This window comes from Tamandua tetradactyla, chromosome 4 (assembly GCF_023851605.1).
Source record: "Tamandua tetradactyla isolate mTamTet1 chromosome 4, mTamTet1.pri, whole genome shotgun sequence".
Lineage (NCBI taxonomy): Eukaryota > Metazoa > Chordata > Mammalia > Pilosa > Myrmecophagidae > Tamandua > Tamandua tetradactyla.
In genome coordinates this window covers 31,236,701-31,262,999 of record NC_135330.1, presented here as the reverse complement: position 1 = coordinate 31,262,999, position 26,299 = coordinate 31,236,701, and the positions used below count along the sequence as shown (strand labels likewise).

The 26,299-nt window shown below is 41.7% G+C and overlaps 1 protein-coding gene, 1 long non-coding RNA gene and 1 pseudogene across 3 annotated transcripts in view; 1 reads left to right on the top strand and 2 right to left on the bottom strand.

Moving 5' to 3' along the window:
* LOC143680675 (uncharacterized) overlaps positions 1–11,438 on the top strand; it is a 47,093-nt gene extending 35,655 nt beyond the window's left edge. The window contains exons 3-6 of one of the 2 annotated variants that reach the window (XR_013174114.1): positions 9,103–9,215; positions 9,450–9,545; positions 9,871–10,062; positions 11,324–11,438. This is a non-coding gene — a long non-coding RNA (uncharacterized LOC143680675). The remainder of the gene's footprint in view (positions 1–9,102; positions 9,216–9,449; positions 9,546–9,870; positions 10,063–11,323) is intronic. The other variant, XR_013174115.1, reaches the window with a different exon arrangement.
* Positions 1–26,299, bottom strand: part of BRINP2 (BMP/retinoic acid inducible neural specific 2) — a 125,426-nt gene that overhangs the window by 17,781 nt on the left and 81,346 nt on the right. The window contains exons 3-4 of the mRNA XM_077157093.1: positions 9,801–9,991; positions 8,511–8,719 (exon numbers count right to left, since the gene is read on the bottom strand). Of these exons, the coding sequence (XP_077013208.1) occupies positions 8,511–8,719; positions 9,801–9,991 (400 nt within the window). The remainder of the gene's footprint in view (positions 1–8,510; positions 8,720–9,800; positions 9,992–26,299) is intronic.
* On the bottom strand, positions 23,709–24,311 carry LOC143678866 (protein NDRG4 pseudogene; annotated as a pseudogene).

Here is a 26,299-nt window from a genome sequence, read left to right as displayed (position 1 = left end):
ACACATTTTAGGAATTTGCCCTGTCCTTAGAATGCTAATATAATAAATTGAATTGACTTGATATCAGTATCATCATCCATGTATAAGGATTAAGAAACTGAGGCCCAGAGAGGTGAAAGGACTTATTCAAGGTCACAGAGCTAGTCATCTGCAGGACTGAGATTCACTCCAACTTATTTCATTTCTCTTTTCACTCATTCACTCATCTAACAAATACTCAAGGAGCATCCAGAACTCACAGATGAAACCTACACAGCTCCTGCCAGTAAGGAGCTCACAGACAAGTGGAAACAGGTTTCTGTGATCCCAGCATGGTGTCTGTTGCACATGGGTCTGTCCCTCCATAGGTGGGGCCTAGGTGTGAATAATGTCTCTTTACAGAGTGAGTAGGTGATCAACTAATTGTCAGACGGGAATGGAAAGGCAGGGCCAGCTTTTATTGCAAGGTAAAATCTCCTTTTCTATGTAGTATAAAAATTCCTATAGGAAAAGCCATGGCTGAGGACTAGCTCCGCTACTCTGGGAAGGCCTGCTTTTCTTGGAATTGAGTGGGCAGAAGGGCCAGGGGGCAGGGTGGGTTGCTGTGTTTGGGAGAATAGCCTGTAGTCACCTGTAGGTAAAGGGGCCACCACTCTGTTACTGAGTTCTGCACTGGCTTTTCCATCCATCCACCCCTGAGCTATCGTTCACCAGCACCAGGTCCATACAAGGAGGGAGCTGAGCAAGCCCCATGGAGGAGCCACGACAGCAGCTTTCCTTTCTTCTCTCTAATCTCCACCCTATTTCTACTTAAAACCAATTCCCGATCCATTCACACACACACACACACATATACACCCAACCATCTTTTTCAGCCTGCTAGGACTGTCTTTGATGCTATTTTCTGACCTTTGTTTTGCTGTTTCCAAAAGTCAGTTCCATAGGAGGATGTTCAGTTAGGTAAGTGAAGGATGTGAGTAGCACCACTGTTGGTTGTGACTTAAGAATGGGAATGAGGAAGAGGAAAACCCAGGATCCTCATATTCATCTCCTGTTAGGGGGAAGGATCTGGAGCCAAATATCTATGATGAGGATGGCACACTCATGTTTCCGACATCCCCAGGCCATAGCCCTTTCCACTGCTCTTCTGCTCTGAGACCATCTCTGTCCTCCTTGAAGAAATAAGAAAGTGGGAAGTAGAAAAGGAGCTCAAGAGAGCTCCTTGCAGATATTGCCTGTGTGCTCATGTGAGTAAGGCTGATGACCTAAGACTCCATATGGTGAAAATCCAGAGTCTCTGAAGGCTTGGTTAAGAGAACCCTGTGACTTTCTCTATAGAAGAGGCAGAAAGCTTCGGCAGATTATAAAGGGGGCCCATAGAGGTAACAGAAAGTGCAGTTCACTCAGGCATGCTTCAAAGAACTCCTCAGATAAGCTTTCAGAAAGGGAAAATAATTATGTGCTAATTGGCCTGTTGACAGAGACCGTCCTGCCTTCATAAAGCCCTGATGGATCTCAGGTTCATTAGCACATCCAATTTTCCACAAATACCTTCATTCCAAGGAACCTCCTCACCTCCCCCGGTCCTCCACTTCCCTGGCTGCTCTCTTCCTACCGAAGGGGACACCTGCAAAGCTAAGAGCTGAGGAAAACGGGCTTCGAATTGTGAGCGATAGGGCTGAGCTGGGAGAGCTGCAAATTGAATCCCAGACTGCCGCAGTGAAGAATTCAGATAACTCATTTTTAAGGATGCTTTGTGAGAAACTCTTCTTTTTTTGCCATCCCGGGGCTCACCCGAACTTTGGGGTGGCCTCTCTTCAATCAGCTCATAAGCATCTTAAGCCCTCCCCACCAAGTCCTTCCTCTATCTTCAGTTAAATAGAGAATGAGCTACAGTCCCCTTCCCTCTTTCATGGTTCTGATCCCTTCCAGGGAACGGAGGACATGGTATATCATTAGAAAGCCCTTTATAGTCCACAAAGTGTTTTCATGTGGACTATATCATTTGCTCTGACTATAGCCCTGTGGTAGCGTCAGGATGATATTCTCAATATTTAATGGCTGGTAGAACAGGAATGTGCTGACTAGTCAGAAGAGGTGTCAGTGTAACGCCGCCGAAGCAGGGTTCAAGAGGCCTTCTGAGGTGCGTTAGCAATTTGGCTGCTGGCAAGAGAAGACCTAGGGATTCCAGGGTAAGGGCGAAGGTGGTTAGGGTGGCACTCAGTGTGTAGGCTTGAGGACTATTTACCAGCTGGCTTGGAAGTGTTTTGATATTTTAATAGCTGATAGACTTATTCAGCTGAATGTAAGCCTTGGTACAGATAACCCAAGTGAGTGGTAATTCCATGCCACAGATTTGAGAAATGGAGTTTATGAGTTCTCAAGGTCATAGAACTAGCAAACGTCAAAGCTGAGAACCAATCCCAAGTCTTCCTATTTGAGAAGCTTGTTGCCTACTAAATCATGCAGGCTTTCTTTACCCAACAAGCATTTTACTCAGGTCAGGTCCTGTGAAGGGACATATTGCACAGTCTCTACTGTTCTTAGATCTACTGTTGTGCTGGCTGTAGAGAGGGAGAGATAGGCAGATAAACAGATTCTGTATTGGAGGTTATGCTGATAACACAACTCATAGCAGAAGGGCTGTTTGGTGGGGTCACAGAAGAATGTGTTGGATAAACAAGAGTGGGTAAGGAACTTCTTTCTCCCTGTTTGTGCTAAGAGAGAGTAAACAGTAAGTGCATATCTGCTTAGAGAAAAAATAGACAGATATGTTCAAGGATTGTTCATTCACTAAGGCAGAAGCAGGTGGCAGGGTCCCTCTCACCCCCACCCCATCCAGAGCCATGACTGTACCGAAAGCTGGCTCAGCTACTGCCAAGGTATGTTCAGTAGAGGGAAGCAGGAGACAGGTGCTACAGCACCAACAAATGTCAGCTAGCAAAGATGTGGCGCAGGGCAAATCTGGCCTGTTGGGCCTTGCTCTGTGTGCTTACACAAACACTGAGCAGAAGTACCTAACCCATGTGGAAAATTCCATGTCCAGTGATTAATTAATTTATTCATTCATTCAACAAACTCCTACTCACTGCCCATAATGTAGCAAGCTCTGTACTGGGTACAGGGAATTAAAGATGAAGACCTCTCTCTCTTAGAAGGACTAAATAATCTCAGATGTGATCATCACAATAGCTAGCAATTATGTTCAAAATGATAACCCCTAATAGGGGTTTATGTAACCACCTGGGCAGTCAAGAAAGGCTTTACAAAAGATCTACTTTTTATGAGCTGAGCAAAGAAGGGTGAGGAAGATCCACTCAGGTGCAGAGACTAGCACTGAAAGCAAAGCAAACAGCAGAAACATGAGCATGGTATATTTAACTAAAGACTGGTAGTTAGGTATGACTGGACTACAAGACACAGATGGAGGTTAAAGGGTGGAGTGTGGAGAATGGGGAAGTAGTAAAGGGTAGGCAAAGACTGTTGAGAGTTAAGAATAAGAAGACACTAGGGATAGGTCTCCAGTGGTCTGGTAAATGTATCAAGATGAATAAGAATGACCTCTTTGCAAGCTCTGGTTATGCTATGGCTGATGCTATATATATATATCCTCTTATTTAATCCCCAAGGCAGAAATTTTTCTAACTTCTAATTATTTAGCAGTTTGGGGATGAGTCAATTGAGGTTCAGAGAAGTCACCTTGTTCAAATCCACACCAGCAGTAGTGGCAGAGTTTGGGCTCTCAGGTTCCCCTAATCTCATCCCACCTCTTCAACTGATTTCCATTGTTATATCTCTGGATCCCACAATCCATCCTCAGCAAAATGCCCTATAAATGCAACTTCTTTTCAACAATCTGTTCTGCCTGTTGGCTCTGAGCACAACCCAGCGCACAACCCAGCTCACAACCCAGCTCACAACCCAGCTAACCCTGAGGATGACAATGGCTTCCCCTGAAGTCTTCTATACAAGTGTCTATCTACTTTCCCTCACACTCCTGGGAGTGGAAGTGAGGTGGGTCCTCCATGCTCCTCATTGTAATATCCTGACCACTGTTCCTATCTCCTCCCTGACCACCTCTGGCTCCTTGGAAGCATACGCCATGAGAACTCCATCAGCCATTCGCCTTCCTCATGGCAATCTATTTTCCTTGCTACTCTGCCTCACTCACAGAGGATTTTTAATATTTAGGCTTACTGTCTTTCCTGCTACCATCAGGCTTGTATTATTCCTAATTCTTCACTACCCTAGCCCTTCAGTTTCTTCTCACATCACCTCCTCATGCTTCACTACTATTTTAGCCACCCATGCCCACAGCTATGCCCCAGCTCTGATATTATTGTTCACTGCACTCTCTCTATACAATCTCAGGGTTAAGCATCATACTCTGGAACTTCCTCCAGTGCCTTCCATCTAACAAATCATCAAACCTACTTAGACTTCCAATTTTTTACTTTATCAACTTTTTACTTTCTGTTATACCTTAATGGCCTCATTTCCCTCCTTGCCCAACATAGATTCCTTGTTCTATCACTATAATTCCTCTCTTGTATATATTCTCAACTCCCTTGCCTCTTTTATCTGTAATCCTGTATGTACCTACACACGTGCGTGCACATACAAATCCTGGTGAAATGTGACTCTCCATCTATTTTGCATGCCTGCTGGTGCATGAACTGCTGCATGTACCTGATAAAACCCACAACTGTTTTGACTGGTCTTATGTTATAATTATGACCACAAAGTTCAAGTGTGGTCTCAGTACTGCCCAGCAATCCACTACATGTGTCTGGTCAATTGATGTTCCTACTCTCTGAAAAGACCATTTCATACCTTCTTTTCCCTCCTCAACATTCTCTTCTTCTTTACTTATAACCATGAACTCTGCAAGGAAAGAGAATCAATTTGAAGAAAATGTCCTCAACTTCTTACCACCACATCTCCCACCCTACTTGCATTTGTTCTTCTATATTCCATGTTACCTCCTGTTATAAATGGTGAAGTGTTCATGTTCCTATGTAAAATCAACGCCTCCCACCAATGCAGGAGTTTTGTTCCTGCAATTATTTCCTATAACTCCTGTATCATCAGTTTCTTCCTTTCTGCCAAATCATTTCAAACATACAAATATCCCAGAATATCTCTCACTGTAAAAACAAAAACACATACTCTTTTGACCTCACATCACTCTCCATCTATCATCCTTTTTTTGTGTGTGTTTGCCTTGACAACAAAATCCTTAAAGAGTTGTCTCTACTCCTTTCTGCTCACTTTGCTTCCTCTCTCAAATCTTCTTCTTTTAAGCTTTTGTACCCTCCACACCATTGAAATTACTTTTATTTAGGTCACAGGCTATCTCCTTCTTTGTCAAATCAAAGGCCAATTCTGAATCTTCATCTTAGTGACCTTAGTGACCAGAATTTTAACACCGTTGCTCCTTTTCTTGTGTGAAACACTCCCTTTAAATGGCTTTCGTGACTCCCTTTGGTCTGATTTTCTTCATACCTCTTTGCTCTGTCTCAGCCTTCTTTGTTGAATCCTCTTCTATCTCCCAACTTCTGAATATTGAGTGCTTCACAACTCATCCCTAGTGCTCCTTTTCCTAGCTATGCTCGCTCCTTAAATGATTTCATCTGTCCCATCTGCATATGTGTATTTATTTGTATGACAAGTTTATATCTCCCATCATGACCTTCCTCTGGAAAACCTCATTGTGTTTTATTTATACCTAATTGCCTATTAGAGAACTTTACACAGATGTCTAATAGGAATGCCAGATTCAAGATGTCTGAAAAACAAATGCTTGGTCTATTTCTTTCAAATCTAAACCCCTCTCAATGTTTTCTTTCTTATTAAATGGGATAACTGTTCATCTTGTTGCTTGAGTCAAAAATCTTGCAGTTGTTCTTGAATTATTTATTTCCCAATGTATTAACCAATTTTGTAGTCTCTGAGAAAACATATTCTGAATCTGCCAATCTCCACTATATCCACACCACTCTCCTCATCCAAGCCTCCATTGTTTCACATATTGATCACTGCAATAGCTACTGTATTGGTCTCCAGGAGTCTCTTTTCCTCCATCCTCCCTAACCAGATAAGCCCTTCACAATCCAGTCCCTCCAACCTCTGCAGCCTCATCTCCACTTCATCTCCCTTTTCACTGCACTCCAGCTGTGCTGGTTTGAAAGGATGTATGCATCCTAGAAAAGCCATGTTTTAATCCTAATCCCATTTTGTAAAGACAGCCATATCTTCTAATCCCTATTCAGTACTGTATGTTTGAAACTGTAATTAGATCATCTCCTTGGAGATGTGACTCAATCAAGAATGGTTGTTAAGCTGGATTAGGTGGAGATGTGTCTCCACCCATTCGGGTGGGTCTTGATTAGTTTACTGGAATCCTATAAAGGAAAAAATATTTTGGAGAATGAAAGAGATTTGGAGAGAGCAGAGAATATTGCAGCACCATGAAGCAGGGAGTCCATCAGCCAGTGACCTTTGGAAATGAAAAAGGAAAATGCCTCCTGGGGAGCTTCATGAAACAGTAAGCCAGGAGAGAAAGCTAGCAGATAACACTGTGCTTGCCATGTGCCCTTCCAGCTGAGAGAGAAGCCCTGACTATGTTTGCCATGTGCCTTCTCACTTGAGAGAGAAACCCTGAACTTTATCGGCCTTCTTGAACCAAGGTATCTTTCCCTGGATGCCTTTGATTGGACATTTCTGTAGACTTGTTTTAATTGGGACATTTTCTCAGCCTGAGAACTAGCACCTCATTAAATTCCCCTTTTAAAAGCCATTCCATTCGTGGTATATTGCATTCTGGCAGCTAGCAAACTAGAACACCAGCTATGCTGGCTTCCTTGGTGTTCCTGGAACACACCAAGCACATTCCCACTTTAGGGCAATTGCACAAGCTGTTCCTTCAGCCCGGCAGACTCTCATTGGAGATCTCCATGTGGTTCATTTCTCCCCTTCATTCTGGTCTCTGCTTAAATACCTTCTTTCAAACAGGCTTCCCTAAGGTAGTGTTTCTCCATCACTCTCTATGCCCTTACCTGGCCTTATTTTTTCATACCGTTTATCACCACCTGATATTATACAGTTACTTAACTCTGACTCTGCACTAGAATTCAAGCTTCATAAAGTCAGGGACTTCATCTGCTTTCTTCACTCTTGTATTCCAAGAATCCAGAACAGCACCTGACATAGAATAGGTGTTTAATAAATATTCACTGAATGAATTAATAAATGTGGGAAATTACCTTGTGAATTTCAGGTGGGGTAAGAACAGCATATAAGACACGGTTGACCTCAACTCAGCACCCTAACTTTATATCTAAACAAAAACTCAGTGTGCCCACGTTTCTTTCACTAGTCTTCTCTTCCCTAAAACAATGTGAACTTTTTCAGAAATTTTGTAGATGTAAGACGTGAAGATAGAGGTTATTATAATCACGATAACTATTGATCTGTTTCAAACATACATGAGATTAAGTCACTTCCCTGCTTGAAACTCTCCAGTGGCTTTCCATTGCACTCTGACTTATATTGCAATTCCTTATCACTGCCATGTCATATGGCTCCTGCCTATTTCTTTTTTTAAAATATTTTTATTGTTAAAACTTAACATACAAACATTCCAGTCATGGTATACAATTAATGACTCACAATATCATCCCATAGTTGTGTATTCATCACCATGATCATTTTTTTGAACATATGCATCACTCCAGAAAAAGAAAAAAAGAAAAAACTCATACACACCATACCCTTTACACTCCCTCTCATTGGCCACTAGTATTTCCATCTACCCAATTCATTTTAACCTCTGTTCTCTCTATTATTTGTTTTTTATCCATTTTTTACTCATCTGTCCATACTCTAGGTGAAAGGAGCATCAGACACAAGGTTTTCCAATCTCACAGTCACCTTGTAAGAACTGTATCATTACACAATCCTCTTCAAGAAATAAGCCTACTGGAACATAGCTCTACAGTTTCTGGTACCTCCCTTTAGTCACTCCAATACACCATAAACTAAAAAGAATATCTATAGAACGCATAAAAATAACCTCCAGGATAACCTCTCAGCTCTGTTTGAAATCTCTTGGCCACTGACATTTTATTTTGTCTTATTTCTCCCTTCTCCCTTTTGGTAAAGAAGGTTTTCTCAATCCCTTGATGCTGGGTCCCAGCTCATCCTGGGATTTCTGTTTCACGTTGCCAGGGAGATTTACACACCTGGGAGTCATGTCCCACGCAGGGTGGGGGCGGAGGGCAATGAGTTCTCTTGCCATGCTGGCTTAGAGAGAGAGTCCTGCCTACTTCTCTACCTCATCTTGTATGAGTGTCTTGTTCATCTCACTGCAGTTGTACCAGTCTTCTCTGGTTTCGGCCTCAGGGCCTTAGCACTTACTGATGATGATCTGATGGCTGACCTGAAGCTGTTAAGACTCTGGCCTCCCTCTTGGCTTCACCCTGCCCAACCCTCCCTTCTCCCACCACCACCAGGACCCCTCAGACGGTTACCTTGATGGCCCCTGTGGCAATCTGGATATGATGCAGCCTCCGTAGTGTGCTCTCTCTGTCGATGAAGTAAGAGGCTGCCAGCTGGTGCAGGGTCTCCAGGGACACGGCAGAGCTGTTCCCACCAACCCCAGCTACAGGGGCACCTCCCACTGTCTCTGTCTTTCGGCTGAGTTTCCTCTTGTCCACAAAAATGGTAAGGGACTCTTCTCCTATAGAAAACCACAGGGTTCATTGGTGGGTTGCTCTGCTCCTTAGCAAAGACACAAAGCCTTTGGCCAGGGTAGCCACTGTTAGGAGGGAGACCACTGAGCCTGCGATTGACCTTTCCCCATCCCTTCCCATGTTTAGAGCAATCTCAGGAGTCTATGACAGGTGAGGGAATAGGTGTCATTGCCTGAGAGGCCCACCTTCTTTTCTTTAGTTCTTTAACTCTCCCAAAGCTTACCCACCCTTACCTCCGCCCCCACTCCCAGCTCATGCATTTAACATCCTCTATTGATCTCTTTCAGGCAATTCTCCTCCATGAGGGAGATAAAATACTTTCTCTCAAGTTGTTTATGAGAGATTTCCATGGATATTTCTGCTCCCTTAGAAAAGGCAAAAGCCTTGAAGCTCAACCAACCGTTCTGCATCAAACCCTCAGCACCTACTACATGCCAGTGCCTGCCCTGAACCCTTGGAGAGCCTCTACTTGCCCATCAAAGGGTGAGCTGAATCTTATTAGAAATCCTGCTCTCTTCTTCCCAGGGGCAAAGAGGACTCTGTCTCTTCAGAGCTCTTCCTTCTGTCCTAGGTTCTGGCCACCTGTTGGACCATCATACCGCTTCCCCAGTCTCTGTCTTGACTGAACACGGTGGAATTGGTTTGGTCTGGTACCAATCCTTATGGAAAAGTAGCTGAGGTCAGGGACTCAGAGGACATCTACTTGTTTACCTACAGGTCTTGGCCACAGCAAGACACCAGGATGAGACTTGGGGCGAGGAGGCTGAGTCAAAAGAAATCTGGGAGCGCCCCCTACTGGCAGTGTTTAGTTGAGTATGTCTGTCACCCAACCGCCCTATCCTCCACGCCATCCTCAGGAGATGCTTATAAGCAAACACCGTGATCTGGAGCAAATATGGAAATTAAGAGAGTGCACTGTGATCAAATGCACACTAGAATAAAATACATTTCTTGGGCCATAATAGACTTGAAAAGACTAGGAAGACTTTGGAACTGCATTCATTGGGTCTCAAAGCTATTTTTAAATGACCTAGAAATCAATGAGTTTGGGATCATGTTGTTGCTTACCTCCAAGGGTGGCAGAAAGTAAGAAATGAGTGCCGTACTTTTTAATCAGATTTTCGGTAACCTGTTGCAGGTTGGGTCTTCTTCCGAGGAGGCGGATGTTCCGGATGAACTCTGGGGCGAGAGGCAACGGCAAACTGAAAAAGTCCTTCCTTTCCAGAGCCAAACTGTTCACTTTCCAACGGGCAAACTCCCTGGATGAAAAGCCAAGGGATAAGGAAAAGCTCATTGTAGTTGAGAACAATAAGCATACAATCTGAAACAGGTAAGGTTCTCCCCACTTCATCTCCTCTCAGCCGATATCACCCCAGAGAGAGGCACCCAGTGTCCTTGGTCCCTCACCTGGCTTCTCATTCTCATGATGTGAGAAGGCATCGTAGGTGACTTCCATTAGAGCGTGCACCCACCCAGTTTTCTCATTGGAGAGCAGCTGCTCAGCTTATTCACGTGAAGGTAGTCATGGTTAGCAGTGTAGGGTAGTTAAAAAACAAATATTGGGACAGTGGTTTGCAGAGATGTGGTCTAATCACCTTGCAACTCAGTGGTTGAGTCATGTCACCTATCATAGTTTCAGCTTACCTATCTGTAGTCAGAAGATTGGCCTAGAACAACAGTTCTGAAACGTTTTGGTCTCAGAACCCCTTTATAATCTAAAAAGGTATTGAGGCCCCTATATTTGTTTACATGGTTTTTATGTACTGATGTTTACCACTTTATAAATTAAAGCTGAGACATTTTTTATTATTTTAAGATAAAAATAAAACTATTACATGTAACAAAAAATAGCAATTTTTTGTGACAACAACTCTATACTCTGAAACAAAACAAATTTAGTGAGAATGGATTGCTTTGTATTTTTGCAAACCTCTTTAATATGTGGTTTTGTAGTGAAGAGCTGCATTCTCCTATTTGCTTCTGCATTCAATCTGTTGTGATATGTTGTTTCGGTTGAAGTATATGAAAAAATCTGGCCTGACACAGGTATCTAGTTGGAAACAGAATTTCAGAAAATTGTGGATATTATTCTTTAGGACCACACTAAAACTCAAAAAATGGTAGTTTTTTAAAGATTAGTTGCAGTATGGATTCTGAAACCATACCAATGAACTCTTCTTATTAGGTTACATTAAAATCCATTGGTCTATACGTCACTTTGAATGGATCATTTTACCCATGCATGCTTGTGTAACATCATTTGTTGGGAATCTGGAAAATATCAGATAGCCAAGTTATGCAGATCTTCCACAATTTGGCACTTTCATTATGTGATATCAAAATATTGTATTTGTTAATACAGTTACCAGTCTCATCAGAAAAATCTCTTAATATTGGAAAGCTATCACAATGATGAATACGAGTTTTCTAAAATTTGAATTTTCATTTGAAAACTTAAATTTTATCTTATTAACAAATATTGTCAGCTATTATCATTGAAGACCCTGGTTTACTTTGTTAATTTTTTTTAGTATTTTGTCAAATATTCAAGTCTAAAAGAACCACAGTTTTTCTGCTGGTTGTTGTTTCAGGAAAATACGTTCCATCGAACAAAGTGACTGGTTCAACTCTCAACTCAATCACGAAGGTTTTTTTCCCTGAGACAACCATGGTACTTCAGTATTCAGCGGGAGTGCTTTATGCGTACTTTCCATTTTGACATATAGAATATTAAAACATTTGTACTTCAGGGTCAAGATTCAATAAAATTAATAAAATTTACTGCTTCAAGGACATCCTTAAGTGAAATTAGCACACACACAGATACATTTTTAAGTGCAAGTATATAATGATGAAAAATATATGACTAGTGCAGTTTTGGTGTGACTGTCCTTACTCAAATGACGATTCTACGACTGCTTTTGCAACCCCAGTACAAAAGTCAACATTGACCCCCTGAAAGGGACTAAAGGGACCCAAATTTGAGATGCCCCATTCTAAAGAATGACAGAGTTCCTTTCCTGTTTTGTCTAGGAGTTTGATGTTCCTTAAATTGTTCCTCAAATGTCTATATTTTGAAGAGGTCAGATTTCCCAGGGGGAATAGTTGTCCTGGGATGAAATTTAAAGAATCATACCAAGGTGAAAAGGGGAGCTTTAGACTTTCTCTCAAATTATCATGGTAAAGACCAGTTCCACTGCTTTAGGACACAATAAAATATAGTCTTCACAACCTCCTCCCCTATCCTGACTCTGCTCATCATGATGGTGCTAAACCTTGATCTGACCTTCCCCCGAAATGCATGTACAAATGATGGGGGTGCAGAAAAAATAAATAATTAAAAATAAATAAAAACCCACGCTTGGGTACACAGGTGGTTTAGTGGTAGAATGTTTGCCTTCCATGCGGGAGACCTGGGTTCAATTCCCAGGGGACCATGCCCCTACCCGCTGCCGCAACCAAAAACAAAACCAAAAAAAAATGCTCAATTTGAGCAAATGGAATCTCCCCATTTAACTCTAGAGACTAAGATAGAGAGGAGGGCACATACCAAACATTACTAGGGTAAAAAGTAAGCGAGTTGAAGAATAATTCATGGTTCCAACAAAATAAAAATTCCTGATGTGTGATTTTATTTATCTAAGCAGGTAAGTTCATTACAATACATTATCAGTTATTTCCTCTGTGCTAAACTTTAATTAAAGTACAGGGTATTCTAACCCAAATCCCACTGTAAAATAAATAACAGCTACTGGGTCTCATCTTTAGTTATCTGGTTGGGAACTAGTTTCCCCTCATGGACTAATCGATAATTATGTTGATGAGAATTATAAAATATGATCAACAAAAAGAAAGTTAGGGTCATCGAACCCAGCATCCCTGCTTTGGGGTAGGCTAACAACTAAACTTCATTAGCCAATAAAAATATTTTTCCCATCATTTAGATTGCTAGGTTAAAAAAAAAGGTATTCTGCTAATTTTCATAATTTCTTACAGTGGCTAAAGCCCTTTACTGTAAGGAAAGGACAGCTTGTCATAGAGGTGAGCCCCAACTTAATTAAATCCAATAAATAAAAATTGGGCGTCACATGCCTTGCTCTCTCACTTCATTCAGGACTGCCCAAATATTACCTCCTCAGAGAAGCTTTCCTTTCTCATCTGTATCAGTCAGTGAGCTTCAAAGAAACAAGACTAATAGGATTAACTCATGGAATTGTCAGGGGCTGGCAAGTCTGGGATCCATAGGACACGCTGGCAGGTTAGAAATTCCAGGAAGGGCGATGCCGCTGTCTTGAGTTCAAAATCCATAGGAGAAGGGGAAGTCTGGGATTTCTGAGGGAGAATTAATGTTGTAGTTTTGAGGCAGAATTTCTTTTTCTCTATGGAATCCTCAGTCTTTTGCTTAAGGCCTCCTACTAATTAAATGAGGCCCAACCACATAATGGAGGGCAATCTCCTTTGCTTAAAGTCAACTGATTGTAGATGCTAATCCCCTCTACAAAATACTTTCATAGCAACATTTAGGCAGGCATTTGCCCAAACAACTGGACACCATAACCGAGCCAAAATGACACATTAAATTAAGGGTCACACCAAGCCTATCCAGCAGAGTACCCTCTTTCATTCTCTGCCCCCACGCTCTGCTCTTTTGCACTTATCAATACTGACATTACGTATATGTAACGTATTATCTTTCTTCTCCACTAGAATGCAAACTCTGTGAGTGCAGTGAGACTTTTTTTTTTTATCTTATTCAAATCTGTATCTCCAACAATTGAACAATGCCTGGCACGAAGTAATGTTCGACAAATTTGTGCTGAATGGTTGAATGAATGATTCTCCAAGTCACTTACTTTATGTCACAGCTCTCCTAATCCTTTAGTTGTATTGCAAATTATCGACAACTTGATAAAAATGTGATTGGATGCGAATACATAAAAGCTACAACGAGTTAGTGACTGATCTAAAATGAAAATAATGCAATTCTGAATGTGTATACCATAGCAATGGGAAAATTAGATTTATTTTACAAAAATGTAACTCATAGACATCATTTTGTACATTTTTTTAAAAATATAAATCAAGGCACTGCTGGTATGTTCTTTTGTTTTGGTAAACTGAGTCTGGGTCTACTTAACATGGTCTTCATTGGATATGGACAACTTCCAATTACTGTCTCATTTTCTTTAATCATACTCCGAAGTCCAATGGCTAAGGAAATCTCATTCAGACCCTGGTATGCTTTATGCCTAAATGTTAATGATCAATAGCTCTGTTCCACTGCACTGGGTCTGACAACTATTTTTGTTAAAGATCCCCCAAAGAAACAACTATCTTGGAATTTTGCACTTTTACCTAGTCTTCATCTTCCTGTATCCAACATCAGACTTGAAGAATCCTATATTTTATTCACATCAATAGTTTTGAGTATATCTTACTTAAATGAGGAAATTAAAGTCAGAAAGCTAAGTAATTTAACTGATGTCACACAGCTACCAAGAGGGAAAGCCAGGCTGTGAGAATGGCTTGAAATAGTTGATCTTTTACACATTATCAGATCCATTGAAAATTCGATTTATATGAGACATTACGATAAAGTCTACTTGGATCAGAGAAAACCAGGGAAGGAAGTCTTGCTACCCCAGGCTTTGTCCAATTGCCCCGAGGGCTGAGATGATCAATGTATAGACATACCTGTAACCCATTTCCAGGACACCCAGGGGCAGGTATGCACACCAGCTGGAAAGCTCTGTTCCAGTCCTCTCATGCTATGAGAAAACCATGAAACAAAGAGAGTACATGGTTTGCCCAAAGCAATGAAACCATCTGGTAGCAAACCCAGAACAAGAAGCTAGCGTCCTGATCCCCCTTCTCCCCACCTGCTACTAACAGCAACTTCAGTGATGGTGACAGTAGCAACAACTAAGGCTCAGAGAGGTCTTGCATGAAATCACACAGTTAATAAGTGGCAGAGCTGAGATTAAAGCCCTGATCAATACTACATTGTTGTTTCTACCACATTATTTTTTCTATGTATAGTTTAGCGTACGTGTGTTTTATTGCATTCTAATTTTTTAAAAATGCATACTCTTATTTTTATAACTGCTTTATTGAAATACAATCCACATAGCATACAATTCACACATTTAAAGTGTAAAATAAAATTTTAAGTATATTCACAGTCAATTTTAGAATGTTTTCATCACTCCAAAAGAAACCACGTACACTTCAGCTATCATCCCCTTTTCTCTCTATCCACCTGCAACCCCCCCATCCTAAGCAACCACTAGTCTTCATTCTGTCTTTATAGATTTGCCTATTCTGGTTATTTCATATAAATGGAATCATATAATATTTGGTCTTTTGTGACTGGCTTTATTGACGTGGCACAATGTTTTCAAGTTCGTCCATGTTGTAGCATGTATCAGGACACCATCCCTTCTTACTGCCAGATAATACTCCATTGTATATGTATACCAAAAATGTTTACTCTCTTTTAACAAAAATATTTTTACTCAATTTTATTCCTCAGTTATCTACATGAAATATTTCTGAAACACAGTACAACATGTATAACACGGCAAAACCTTTCTGGATTAAAGCAGTTTCAATACATCCATTTGCAGGAGGAGAAATTGAGATTCAGAGAAAATTAAGTCCAAATACAGGGACTCACGGGAAGAATCAGGGACAAATGCTTGATTCCAGTTCCCATGGTCACTCAGGAAATCATAGTGCAGAATAACAAATGACCTAGAAAAGTGAATGATACTGTCATAGGAAGCTTTTTATGAGCAAATAATAAAAAATAATGGCTAACATTTAATGAGGAATGTGCTAGGCATTCCAAGCACCTTATAAGCATTGACTAATGTAATATCCAAAACAACCCTATAAGAGGGGAAATATAATTAGCCTTGTTTTATGAATGAGGAAACTGAGGCACAAATAAATGAATTTGCTCAGTAGGTTAACAGACAGCAGGTGGCAGGGTCAGGATTTAAACACAGACTATCCAGTTCCAGGACCCATGCTCTTTATTATCATGCTACGCCACCTCTGCCAGGGAAACCCAAAGGGGCAATCACGATTTTGTGAGTGGAATTGTGTGTGTGTGTGTGTGGAGTGTATGTGCATGTGTGTTTATATGCATGTGTTAAAGGGAGAGAGAGTGAGGAGGTGGGGAGAAGGAAAGGGAGAGAGAGAGAATGAATTTCATTGGAGAAAGAACAGTGACTATGGTTAAGGACTGTATTTGTGAGTTGCACACACACACACACACACACACACACACAAATGCAAAACCCACTTCCATACACTATAATGGGTGTCAACATAGCATTAGGCCTTGGCTGCAGAGCTATTCAGCCTCTGAAGTTTCCCACTGGTTTTCTCTTCTATTCTACTGTTTTTTCTCTGCCGTTTGGGGCTCTTCATTGAAAAAAAAATAATGTGGAAGCATCTTTGAATGGAATTTGAGCCAAAAAGTTGTAAAACATTGTGCTTACAGAACTTATTAACCTGGTTCTTTCCAACATCGGGAAACCTCGGAAGTCAGTAATGGAAGGCAGCCTGAGTTATTCAAAGAATAAATGTTCATTTCTCATTTTTTTAGTAGTTTTTTTTCCCAGTTACAAAATAATGAAGCCTCTTTTTCTAGGAAAGGGATGTTTTCCATCTATTACATTAACTAACACACACTGCTTCAATTAAGCCATCATCTTTGTTTCAATTAAGACGTCAAGAAAATCTCTATTTCAATTTAGCCATTTGTCCTAAAATTTTCTCCCACTGTGTTTGTTGCACAGTAAACAGTGTGAAAAAGCAAACCTCTTTAACAGAAGTATAGCCCCATGGAAAGTGCTTTTAGAACATCAGAAACCATTAAGGGCTCAGGAGGTAAGCCAAAGGGTGAACAGAGCTCTTCAGTGTGGACTTTGCCTGCAAAAGGTATTCATACAGCATTCAAAAGGATGCTCCAGCTAACTGCTGTAATTAACGGGAATCTAGGCCAATTTTCAGAGAATATCTCAGATTATCCTAGAGTGAACTATATATATTATATTTCTGTCAAAGTGTTCCCATAACCATAAAACCATTAATAACAACCGAAACAAAGTCTAGGAAAGAAATAGTGTAGGCTGGAGGTATAAGCCACTGTGCTTTATAGCAGCTTGACACTCAGAATATTTTAGGTATAACTCAATATTACACACACACACTCACACACACACTCACACACACACACATTCTTAAGTGATTGTAGTCACCTTTGCTCCAAAATGCTTAACACTAAGGGTCCAGATTGCCAATAAGTGATGCTTCCGGCTGTACATGAGGTTAGGGATTTTTCCAGAATCCAAAGAGGCCCTGGAATAGAAGAGCTGGACCACAGTCATGCCAAGCCTCAGGCTACAGGAGCTACATCAGGGCTTTGGGACCAGGCCAGCTCTGGGTTTGAAGCAAAATGTTCTCAGACAAGAATATTAAATGGCTAACGGGGTATTCCTAATTCAAAAGATGTAAATAAAAAGTGATGCCTCCAAGTCATAGCTACTGATTCTAATGTCACCAGCCACCCTGCAGCACTGTGATCCCAGGTACTGTTCTAGCAGCTGCTCATTAACACACCACTTTTTGGGCTTGTAAACTGAGAACTTTGATTTGGCCCCAGGGAGAGTTATTACTTATGGAGCCTCCCTCCCTATGAAGCTAAGGGAGACTATTTTCTTTTAAATCTGTAATTTAAAACGGAAACAAAACTATACCTCAATGAAACTGAAATCTGTGTGGATGATTGTGCTGAGATCTTGTGCTCATCACCTGATTATTCTGCTCCCAAATTTCTAATGGACCTTACGTCTTTCCATTGCCAGGTAGGAAACATGTTCTGGCCCAATTCCAAGGCCACTGAGATGGCTGTCATTTGCAAAGTCATATTTCCTGTATCCTGAACATGCCGCGCTATCTCCACACTCACACCCAGGCACTCCTGCAGACTTGCACCACCCGATTTCAGTGTTGGTGTGGCCCGAGTGCTTGGAACTATTTGTTCCTCCTGAGTTAGATTCCAGTCTGGGCTTATAGGGGAAGGAATCGATGCTGTTTCCTGCAGAGCTAACCAATCATCACGGGCTCACTTAGATAGTGTTTCTCTACATAGGATCTGGGACTCCCTGAGAGTGGAGAGAAGCCTAAGGCCGCTATTGATGCCCAGCTCCAAGCACCACTTTGTAAACAATGGCAAAAAAGTATGAACTGTCATGATTTATTTCCAATAATCTCACCTTTGGGGGGAACCCTAACTTTTAGTGCTAAAAGAGACAGCTGTGCTCAAAAAGGTTGATCTATCATTCTCCAAACAGTTGTTTTGAGCAAGAAAACCATGTATGGTTTTTCTTAAAAAATGAAAGAAGGCACAGGACATGTTACTAAATAAAATGTTTAAGAACTTCAGAGCAAAAAAGATGGATTGGCGCTAAGCCAGGGACAGGAATAGCTTTCTTCTCATTTTTTCTGTGAGTTTACTCTGTCTGCCTAACCTGTCAACCAACGACCCATGAGAAAATGTCTCACACACCAACAGGTGCTGGATAAATGCAAGCATATTTGCTGTCAGAGCTCACCTTTCTCTGGGAAATGTGCCTTTCCCTGACTAGCTAGGGACTTGCCAATTTGACATTAGGAGTCTCAATAACACCACTGAGTATTGTGCTGCCGATTTTCCTAAAGAGTTACAGACATAAGAAAGAAGTGTCTCTTTCTTTGGCCTTCTACCAATACGTGTTACATTCAGGGCTACAGCTCCCATCACAGAACTCAATGCACCAAGCTAAGACATTGACATTTTTTCTCTTTTCATAGGGCTCACAGTCTTCAGCTTCAAAAACTCAGTGAAAGAGAATAACCAAAGCCAACATATACATTGAAGGATGCAAGTTACTTATCTCAGTGACTCAGTAAGGTGGTTTCATGTTCTCTAGCAGGATATTTTAGGGGCTTTGAGATATATCATGCTTTGGCTCCCATACAGAAGGCAATATTTCTAGACAGATCACATCATCAGGAGATTTCTATCTCAACAACAGATTACTGTAATGTACTTGGCTGATAGAGCCTTTACTGCTATAATGAATAAGACATGATTAATCTGGGCTATAAAAAGAAATGATAATAAAAAACCTTAATCTCTTATATTGGTGTAGTGCTTTCCTTTAGGGCTTTTTTTTTTTTTTTTTAAATTTTCACACATGTTGAACTATTTTATCCATGCAAAGACCTTGGGAGAACAGGAAAGGAAATAACATTACTCAACTACTAGCATTTTAGAGGTTTATAAATGAAGAGACACAAAAACCATGAGCAGTGACTTGCCCAAATCTCAGTTGATTGAACCTAGATCATGCCATGGATGACTTTCTGTCTTTTTCCATGTTCCATGCTCTAATTCAAGGTCACACTGAACACTTCTGTCAGATTTCCCAGATAATTCCTTTGTCTTGTTTACCACCGGGGCTGGGAGAAATCCACGGGCAGAAAGGCTTCAATCCAGGAATCCTTTGGTTAAAAGAATATCTCGACCTCTGTAATTCTAGAAGGCACAAAGCAGAATGGAGGCCAGTCGTCCCCCATGTCCCAGTATCCTTGTCCTTCTCGCTGTCTGGAAGAACACAAGAAGCCTGGCATGGAGGTAATTTAGCAGCCTGCTGTGTTCTCAAACAACGGCCCCGTAAACAATGATTGGCCAATTTCATTCTAATCTTACCAATTTTGCTCTAATTGAAATCAAGCTGCAGCTTTCACACAGTTTAATTAAGGCTGATTGGGAGAAATGGGGAGGGGAGATTCAAGCCTGAAGAAAGAGGAAGGGATCACACGCTGCCCTGGAGGGGTTCTGGAGCTCAGAGAGAGCCCTGCGAGTGGTGTGTTTGTAGACTCAACATGAATTACAACAGACACATTGGAGTGAAGGACCACTGAATCCATGAGACCAGAAGGAACTGAAGAGGAAGCTAAGGCCTGTGTTTTACCAGGCACAGAGGCCCCACTCCTGCCCTGCCCTTCCCACCTGCTCCCTCACAGATCATCTGTTCAACAATGGAATAAACTGCTCTGTTCACCTCCCATAAAGCTTGTGTTCACTCAGCAAGCTGACATCACAGCCCATGCCATGCTTCTCCACTTCAAATGCCTGCATGGGCTTCCCGTTTTTTACTTGACTCCAAGACAATTCCCACAGACTGGTAGTTCCTTCCATTGTCCTACAAGTTTATTCCTTTTTCAATGGGAGAGCAACGCTGGCACATGGAGGCATTTAATTTTTATATGGGATACTCTTTTCTGAGGTAAATATTTTTAGTTCCTTATACCGGGTTTCCAGATCCATAGCCCTTCTGTTACCCATCTCTGCTTGCAATCTAGTGTGCCAATATGTTTCTTTTTGAAGATGGAAACTGAGATTGAACATAATCCAGTAGATGTACCCTGAGCCACCCAGAGTACACTAATCTGAATATATCCTCCTCATCATCCTTATGACCACCATTGTAATTTCTATTTGCTGAGGCCCCCTGCTGCCAGGCAGGAAGCTGGGTGCTTTGTATACATTTTTGTTAATCAATGCCGCAGTCTTACAAATGTAAATGTGGTAGATTGAATCATCATTCTCACCTGTATTAGAATGCCCTTTGACATAAGACTTTGCAGTATCACTCACTGATATGGCTATAGCCATTTGCCATCCCCCATTGATACTGGGCTTAGCCACATGACTTTGCTTTAGACAATGGAATGTCAGCATAGGTGACAGTGGGCCAACTCTGGGCCAAGGCCTCAAGAAGCACTGCATGTGTTTCTTGCATCTTCTTGCATCTCTGCCCTCACTAGGAGAAATGCTTCCCCCAGGTAGCTGTCGCTACTGCCCTTCTGACCTTGGTCACAGGATAAACACAGTTGGAGTAAAGACTCCCCACCCCCCGCTTTTCTGCATTGACTGCCCTCTCCCCGAGAACTGCAGCCTGAAGTATAGCTAACCAGCCAACACAGAGATTGAGTGAAGATAAATGATTAATGTTTTTAAACCATTTGTTTTGTTATGAGCATATGTGTGGCATTAGTCTAGCAATACATACCACAAGTAGGAGATATATACCACAGCTGAGTTAGGTGAAGCTCAGATGCTTTACATATCTTAGCCAAGGGCACAAAACTAAATAAGAGATGAAGGGAGACTGTACTCATTCTACTACACCATATTTTATTGATGTACCTGAATACTGTATTCAGTTTTTTACAGACAAAAATACTTTTGGCTAACAGTTATCATATGGTCAACCAAGACTCTACATTCCCTTCCCTTCCAGTTCCAGATTTTTTTTTCTATATGATCACACAGCAAAGTCAGGCCTCCTGTACCCATATTTGTGAAGTTGACATTTTGGACTTAAATTTAGGACTCTATATTTCAATGCTTCCTTAAATTCTAATGCTATGGCAGAGACCGGAAAGTTGCCCTCTAAACTGTTTCCTGGGCTCACAGATAGGCAACATTTCCCAGCTTCTTCTGCATTTAAGTATAGTCATATGACTGTGCTCTGGCCAATGGACTGTGAACCCAGGCCCAGACTATTAACTTCCCATGAACTCCTCTGTTCTTTCTTTCCTTGTCTGCCGAGATCAAGTGGAAGACTCTGAGGCCCTAATAAATGGCATGTTGACTAGGTAGAAGTGATCTTGGTTCTGAATGATTTCATGAAGCAATATCCTTCTCACCATCCCAATAAATTGCATGGAAGTGTGGCATGAAATGAGTATAAACTTTCAGCATATAAGTCATGGAAGTTTGGGGACTATTTGTTCCAGCAATTAGCCTACTCTAATGCTATAAGTTTTTCTTCTTCTTCTTAGTTTCTTTATTAGTTTTTCAGCACAGTTAACTCTCTACATTGACAAGGATTTTTATTTGTTTTACATTTTCTTATCTCAAAGTCTCATGACATCAGCCACCAGAATACACAAAATTAGGCTTTTCACTCTCTACAGAAAGGCAAATGAAGTCCATTAAAAGTTCACCTTGACCAAAAAAAGCAGAGACTACCTCTGATGGAAAATTGCAAACATAATGTATCGATATCTCATCTGAAAGAATGCAGGAAACAAATACAAGGTTTACAGCACTATCTACAGTAAATGGGATTAATTCTACCAGTTTTTCTGTCACATTCAATATTCAAAGGAAGCACAAGAATGAATAGAACTGGGAACAAATGAGCACTCCACCAGGCTCTAGAGTGGTCTAGTAATGGCTTAAGGTTATAAAGCGGTGGAGTTGAGGGGGTGAATGACATGTACAAGGGACATGGATGTAGGTATCCTCTCAGCCTCAGAACCCCCCCGCCCCACCCCCACAAAACCTCCCTTCTCCACAGCCCTTAGTTTTCATTGATGTCTTCCCTCTTTTTTTTTTTTTTTTTTTTTTTTTAATTACTTCGAGCTTGGCAATTGGTTTAGGCTCCTGGTTTCTGGTCTGGTGGTCTGGGAGATTCTACCTGGCAAGGTGGGTAGATGGGAAACACATGGAACAGTCCTGGCTTCAGGTGGCAGGAAGGGGTTGGGGTGTCTGGGGTCTCTTCCTTACTCTTCTTCCTGGTCCTTGTCCACTTCAAGAAACTTCACTTTCTGTCCCCAGGACCCAGTGAGCCCAAGCCCCAGCCCTAGCCCATTCAGCAGTCTGAGATGGAGAAGATGTGGGTCTGCAGAAGGCTTGCTCCCTTGGATAAGTTCTTTCCAGACCAACTCTTCTTCCTCAATGATTCCTATGTGAAGGGTTGTCATAAGGTGACCAGACTCTCCCTAGAAACACTATGGACCATCCCCTGCTGACTGGGTTGTCCTCTGCAGAACCTGGGGCATAAAAGGAGTCTATGGCAATTCTCAGCCACCACTGCCTCTGGCCACTGGTTGTCTACCAAAGGCAGTCAGCCATGTGTTATCCCAGCTTTTTCCCTCAGCCCCCAGTCAGGTAACCAGGGAGACTAGGCCAACTTCTGCTTCAGGAATGCCCAAGACTTCATGGCCTTGTTTCAGGAAAGGGCAGGATCAGCAGGTGACAGAGAGTTCCAGTTGGAAGGGCCAGTCTAAGGGGTTCTTGCTCTCAGGTTCCTTCATGTTTTGACTTTCTTGAGCAGAGAAATCCCCTTCAGCCCCTGCCCACCTGGTCCTGCAGCACTAGCCAAATACAGAGAGCACCAAGTAAAGGGTTTCCTGTTAGGAGCACCCCTTGTGGCTATTGTTGAGATGATTATCACATACTTCAAACAAAAACAGGTGTACTTGGTGAAGGGGGTTGGAGGAGGCTCCTTCAGAGCTCCATAGCTCCTCACCAACCAGTGCTCTCCACTGCTTCTCCTGGCTCTCATGGCAGTGTCTAAATTGGGCCTCATACTTCTGTGGTCTCAGCACCCAGCATCTCCTAGAAACCCCACCATCCTCAAAACTGTCTGCCCAAGGTTTTTCCTACTCATGCTCCTCCCATATCTAGGATTTTATCCTGGATACTAGACAGAGAAGGACTGTAATTTTTTTCCTTGGCTCATTCCCTTCCTTCCTGTACCCCCACCCATCTGTCTGTGTTTGAGCCACAGGGTGTTTGATGAGAGAGTGTAATTCAGCCAAGTTAACAAGTTGAGTGATTTGGGGTCTAAGGAGGGAAAGCAAGCCCCTCAAATCATCTGGAGACTGCTCTGTTGCAGCATCTATGGTGGGTCCTTTTCTTTTTTTTTGAGGAAAGGTAACCTAATTTCCTCCCTTATACTCATAAACTAAAGGGAAAATGACCAAGGAGGCAAGTGGACAAGGGTGAGTGGGTGGGTGGGCATCTTCAAAGGGCCGGAGGCTTCAGCAGGACCATGGTGTGGTTGATCTGGTCCAGGCCCTCACTGCTCTTTCAGTGGATGCGGGTCTGCAGGTGGCTGCCATCTACCAGGCTGCACTGGCGAGAGATGTGGTACCTGAGCAGGCCAGCTGGGTCATGCTAATTGGAGGCATGTATCCCATGCCTTGTAGGAAGTATTTGAAGGTCATAATGGTTGGGTCCAGTTTGGAATTGCACTCGACCACTCCATCCTCAGTAGGTCCATTACCCCCAACTGCTAGCATTGTGGGGCAGCAGAGCATCTTGGCATCAGGCATTATCCCAGGCCACTTAATGTCCAGGCCTTTGTAGCTGTTGTACATATTCCAGAAGAGCTGCAGGTTGGCCTGGTTCGCTACATTCCCAGTCTGTTGCTGGTGGTTCTGGACGAGCTCCATTTTGTTCACCAGTTCCTCCTGGCAAAGGAGGTGAGATAACACTGTGTCTGGTAAAGTGCTGATCAGGCTGGGGAGCCGTGTGACAGCCCAGATGGTCCAGTCATTGCCTTTGGAGTCAGTGTTTGTCAGTACCAGCCCCTCCACCAAGTCAGGGAAGATGAGTGCAAATTTGGTCGAGATACAGGCTCCAGCTCCCACTCCAATGCCAATCACATGCTTGACCCCAAAAGGCTGCACCATGCTGGGAAGCTTGGTGGCTAGCTGCTCCATGGAGGGGAACTGGTACCCCTGAGGGAACTGTCACGCCACCACCTGCTTCCTAGGTGTGTCCATGCAGCACCCCACAGAGTGCTTGGTGAGCTCTTGCATATCCTTAGTGTTGAAGAAGGTGTTGAGGCACAGCTTGTGGTTGAGGCCCACTTAATGGTAGGGTAGGATGGCTGGGCAGTTCCACTCACATGCTGACAGCTGTAAGGTGCCTCGATGTCATCCCACCACTCGGATTCTGTGCCGAGGGAGGTGTCCCCACCTCAACCCAGAAGGACAAAGGCCTGAGTCCTCAGCCCAGAATAGGAGCAATTTTGCGCAAAGAGATGGGGTCTGAGCATGTGAATTTACCACTTCATGCTGAAGTATGCTGGATATCAAGAGGGAAAATCGTAATAAAACAATTGGAATCAGGACATGAAATGGAAATTTTTTAAAAATAAAAAGCATTCAGACTTGGCCCAGTATTCTCATGATGAGGAATAGGTTGCAAAACTGGCCTATTTATCAGATATATTTTCACTTGTAAATAAATTAAATTTAAGTCTACAAGGCACTATGACTACTTTCTTCAATGTGTATAATAAAATCAATATATTCAAGAAAAAGTTAAAAATATGGTTGAAGCACACACGAAGAGAATGATTATGGCATGTTCCCTTCATTTTCTGAATTCTCAAACTCATCAGACTTAAATATGAAAAGCATCACAAGCATTATTTTTGAATACCTGAAAGGATTTTCTGAATGTTCAGTGAGTGTTATCCACCAGAAGTAGACCTGCGTTTAGGAAATTTGTGAATAATTAGTCTTCTTACAAATCACCAAAACAGTAATCTCACTAACTTTAAAAAAAGAAAAGCTAGCAAAATTATTTCAGATTTAGGATTGCAATCAATATTTAAATCAATGTCTGTAACTCAATTTTGGATAAATACAAAGACAAGTTACTCAGAACTCCACAACAAGGCAATGAAGTTTTTATTACTGTTGTCAACTATTTATTTATGTGATGCTACATTTTTAACTTTGAGTCAAAACAAAAAAATTTATTGGTTTCTGGATCTAAGACTTACAGTCATATCTTTAATCCTAAGGATAGAAAAATCAGTAAAAGAGAAAGAATAGCAATCTGCACATTACTTATCATCAAAGTCTTTAATTTGTGTTAAATTTTGTGTTAATTCGTATATAAATTTGTGTTAAAATAAATATCCAAAAATATCATTTCTTATATGGATTTGTGTTTTCAGTGTTTAAATAAATGTTTTCACTTTTTCTTTTTTGCTGATAAACTAATAGTTATACATTTATATGTAATTATGCATAATTTTAATATCCCAAGATGGAGAATTTATTTTGTTGATGGATCAACTAGTTTGGATTAGTGACAAAGATGACCTATAATGAAAGTCTCAGATCATGATATAGTAGCACAACCTGGAAGTTAAAAAGATTTGTCTTTAGAAGCACATGGGATAATTGAGTCTTCAGCTGGCCAGCCATCTACCCCAGCAGCTGTGGGACCCTATCAGCTTGGCTAACAGGAAATAGGTGACCCGGGAGAGTTTGTAACCCCTTTTGGGGCCTCTCTATGGTCTGCTAGACCTGGGCTTGGCTAACCTTTTTTTTTTTTTAAAGGACAGACAGTAAATATTTTAGGTCTGGCAAAGTAATCTTGACTCTTGATTTTGTTGGCTCTCTGGATAGGAGTCCCTTTCAATTACCCACTTTTATTATCCATGTATGGGTCAAACAGCCATGCTGCCATTTTATCTTGGCTCAGTAACGGTCCTCTATGGGGTCTCTGTTCTGGCTGTCTGGACCTAAATGAGTAACAGTGTTGGTGCTGGGGACTTGGCTTTGGGGCTGTGGGATCTTGTTCTACAGGGAAAGCACCTGTCACTGTTATGGATTTATTGTGAACCATCTATAACTGTAAAATCAATGGATAGATTAACTCAGGCTACAATTAAGGAGAACAGTATGTA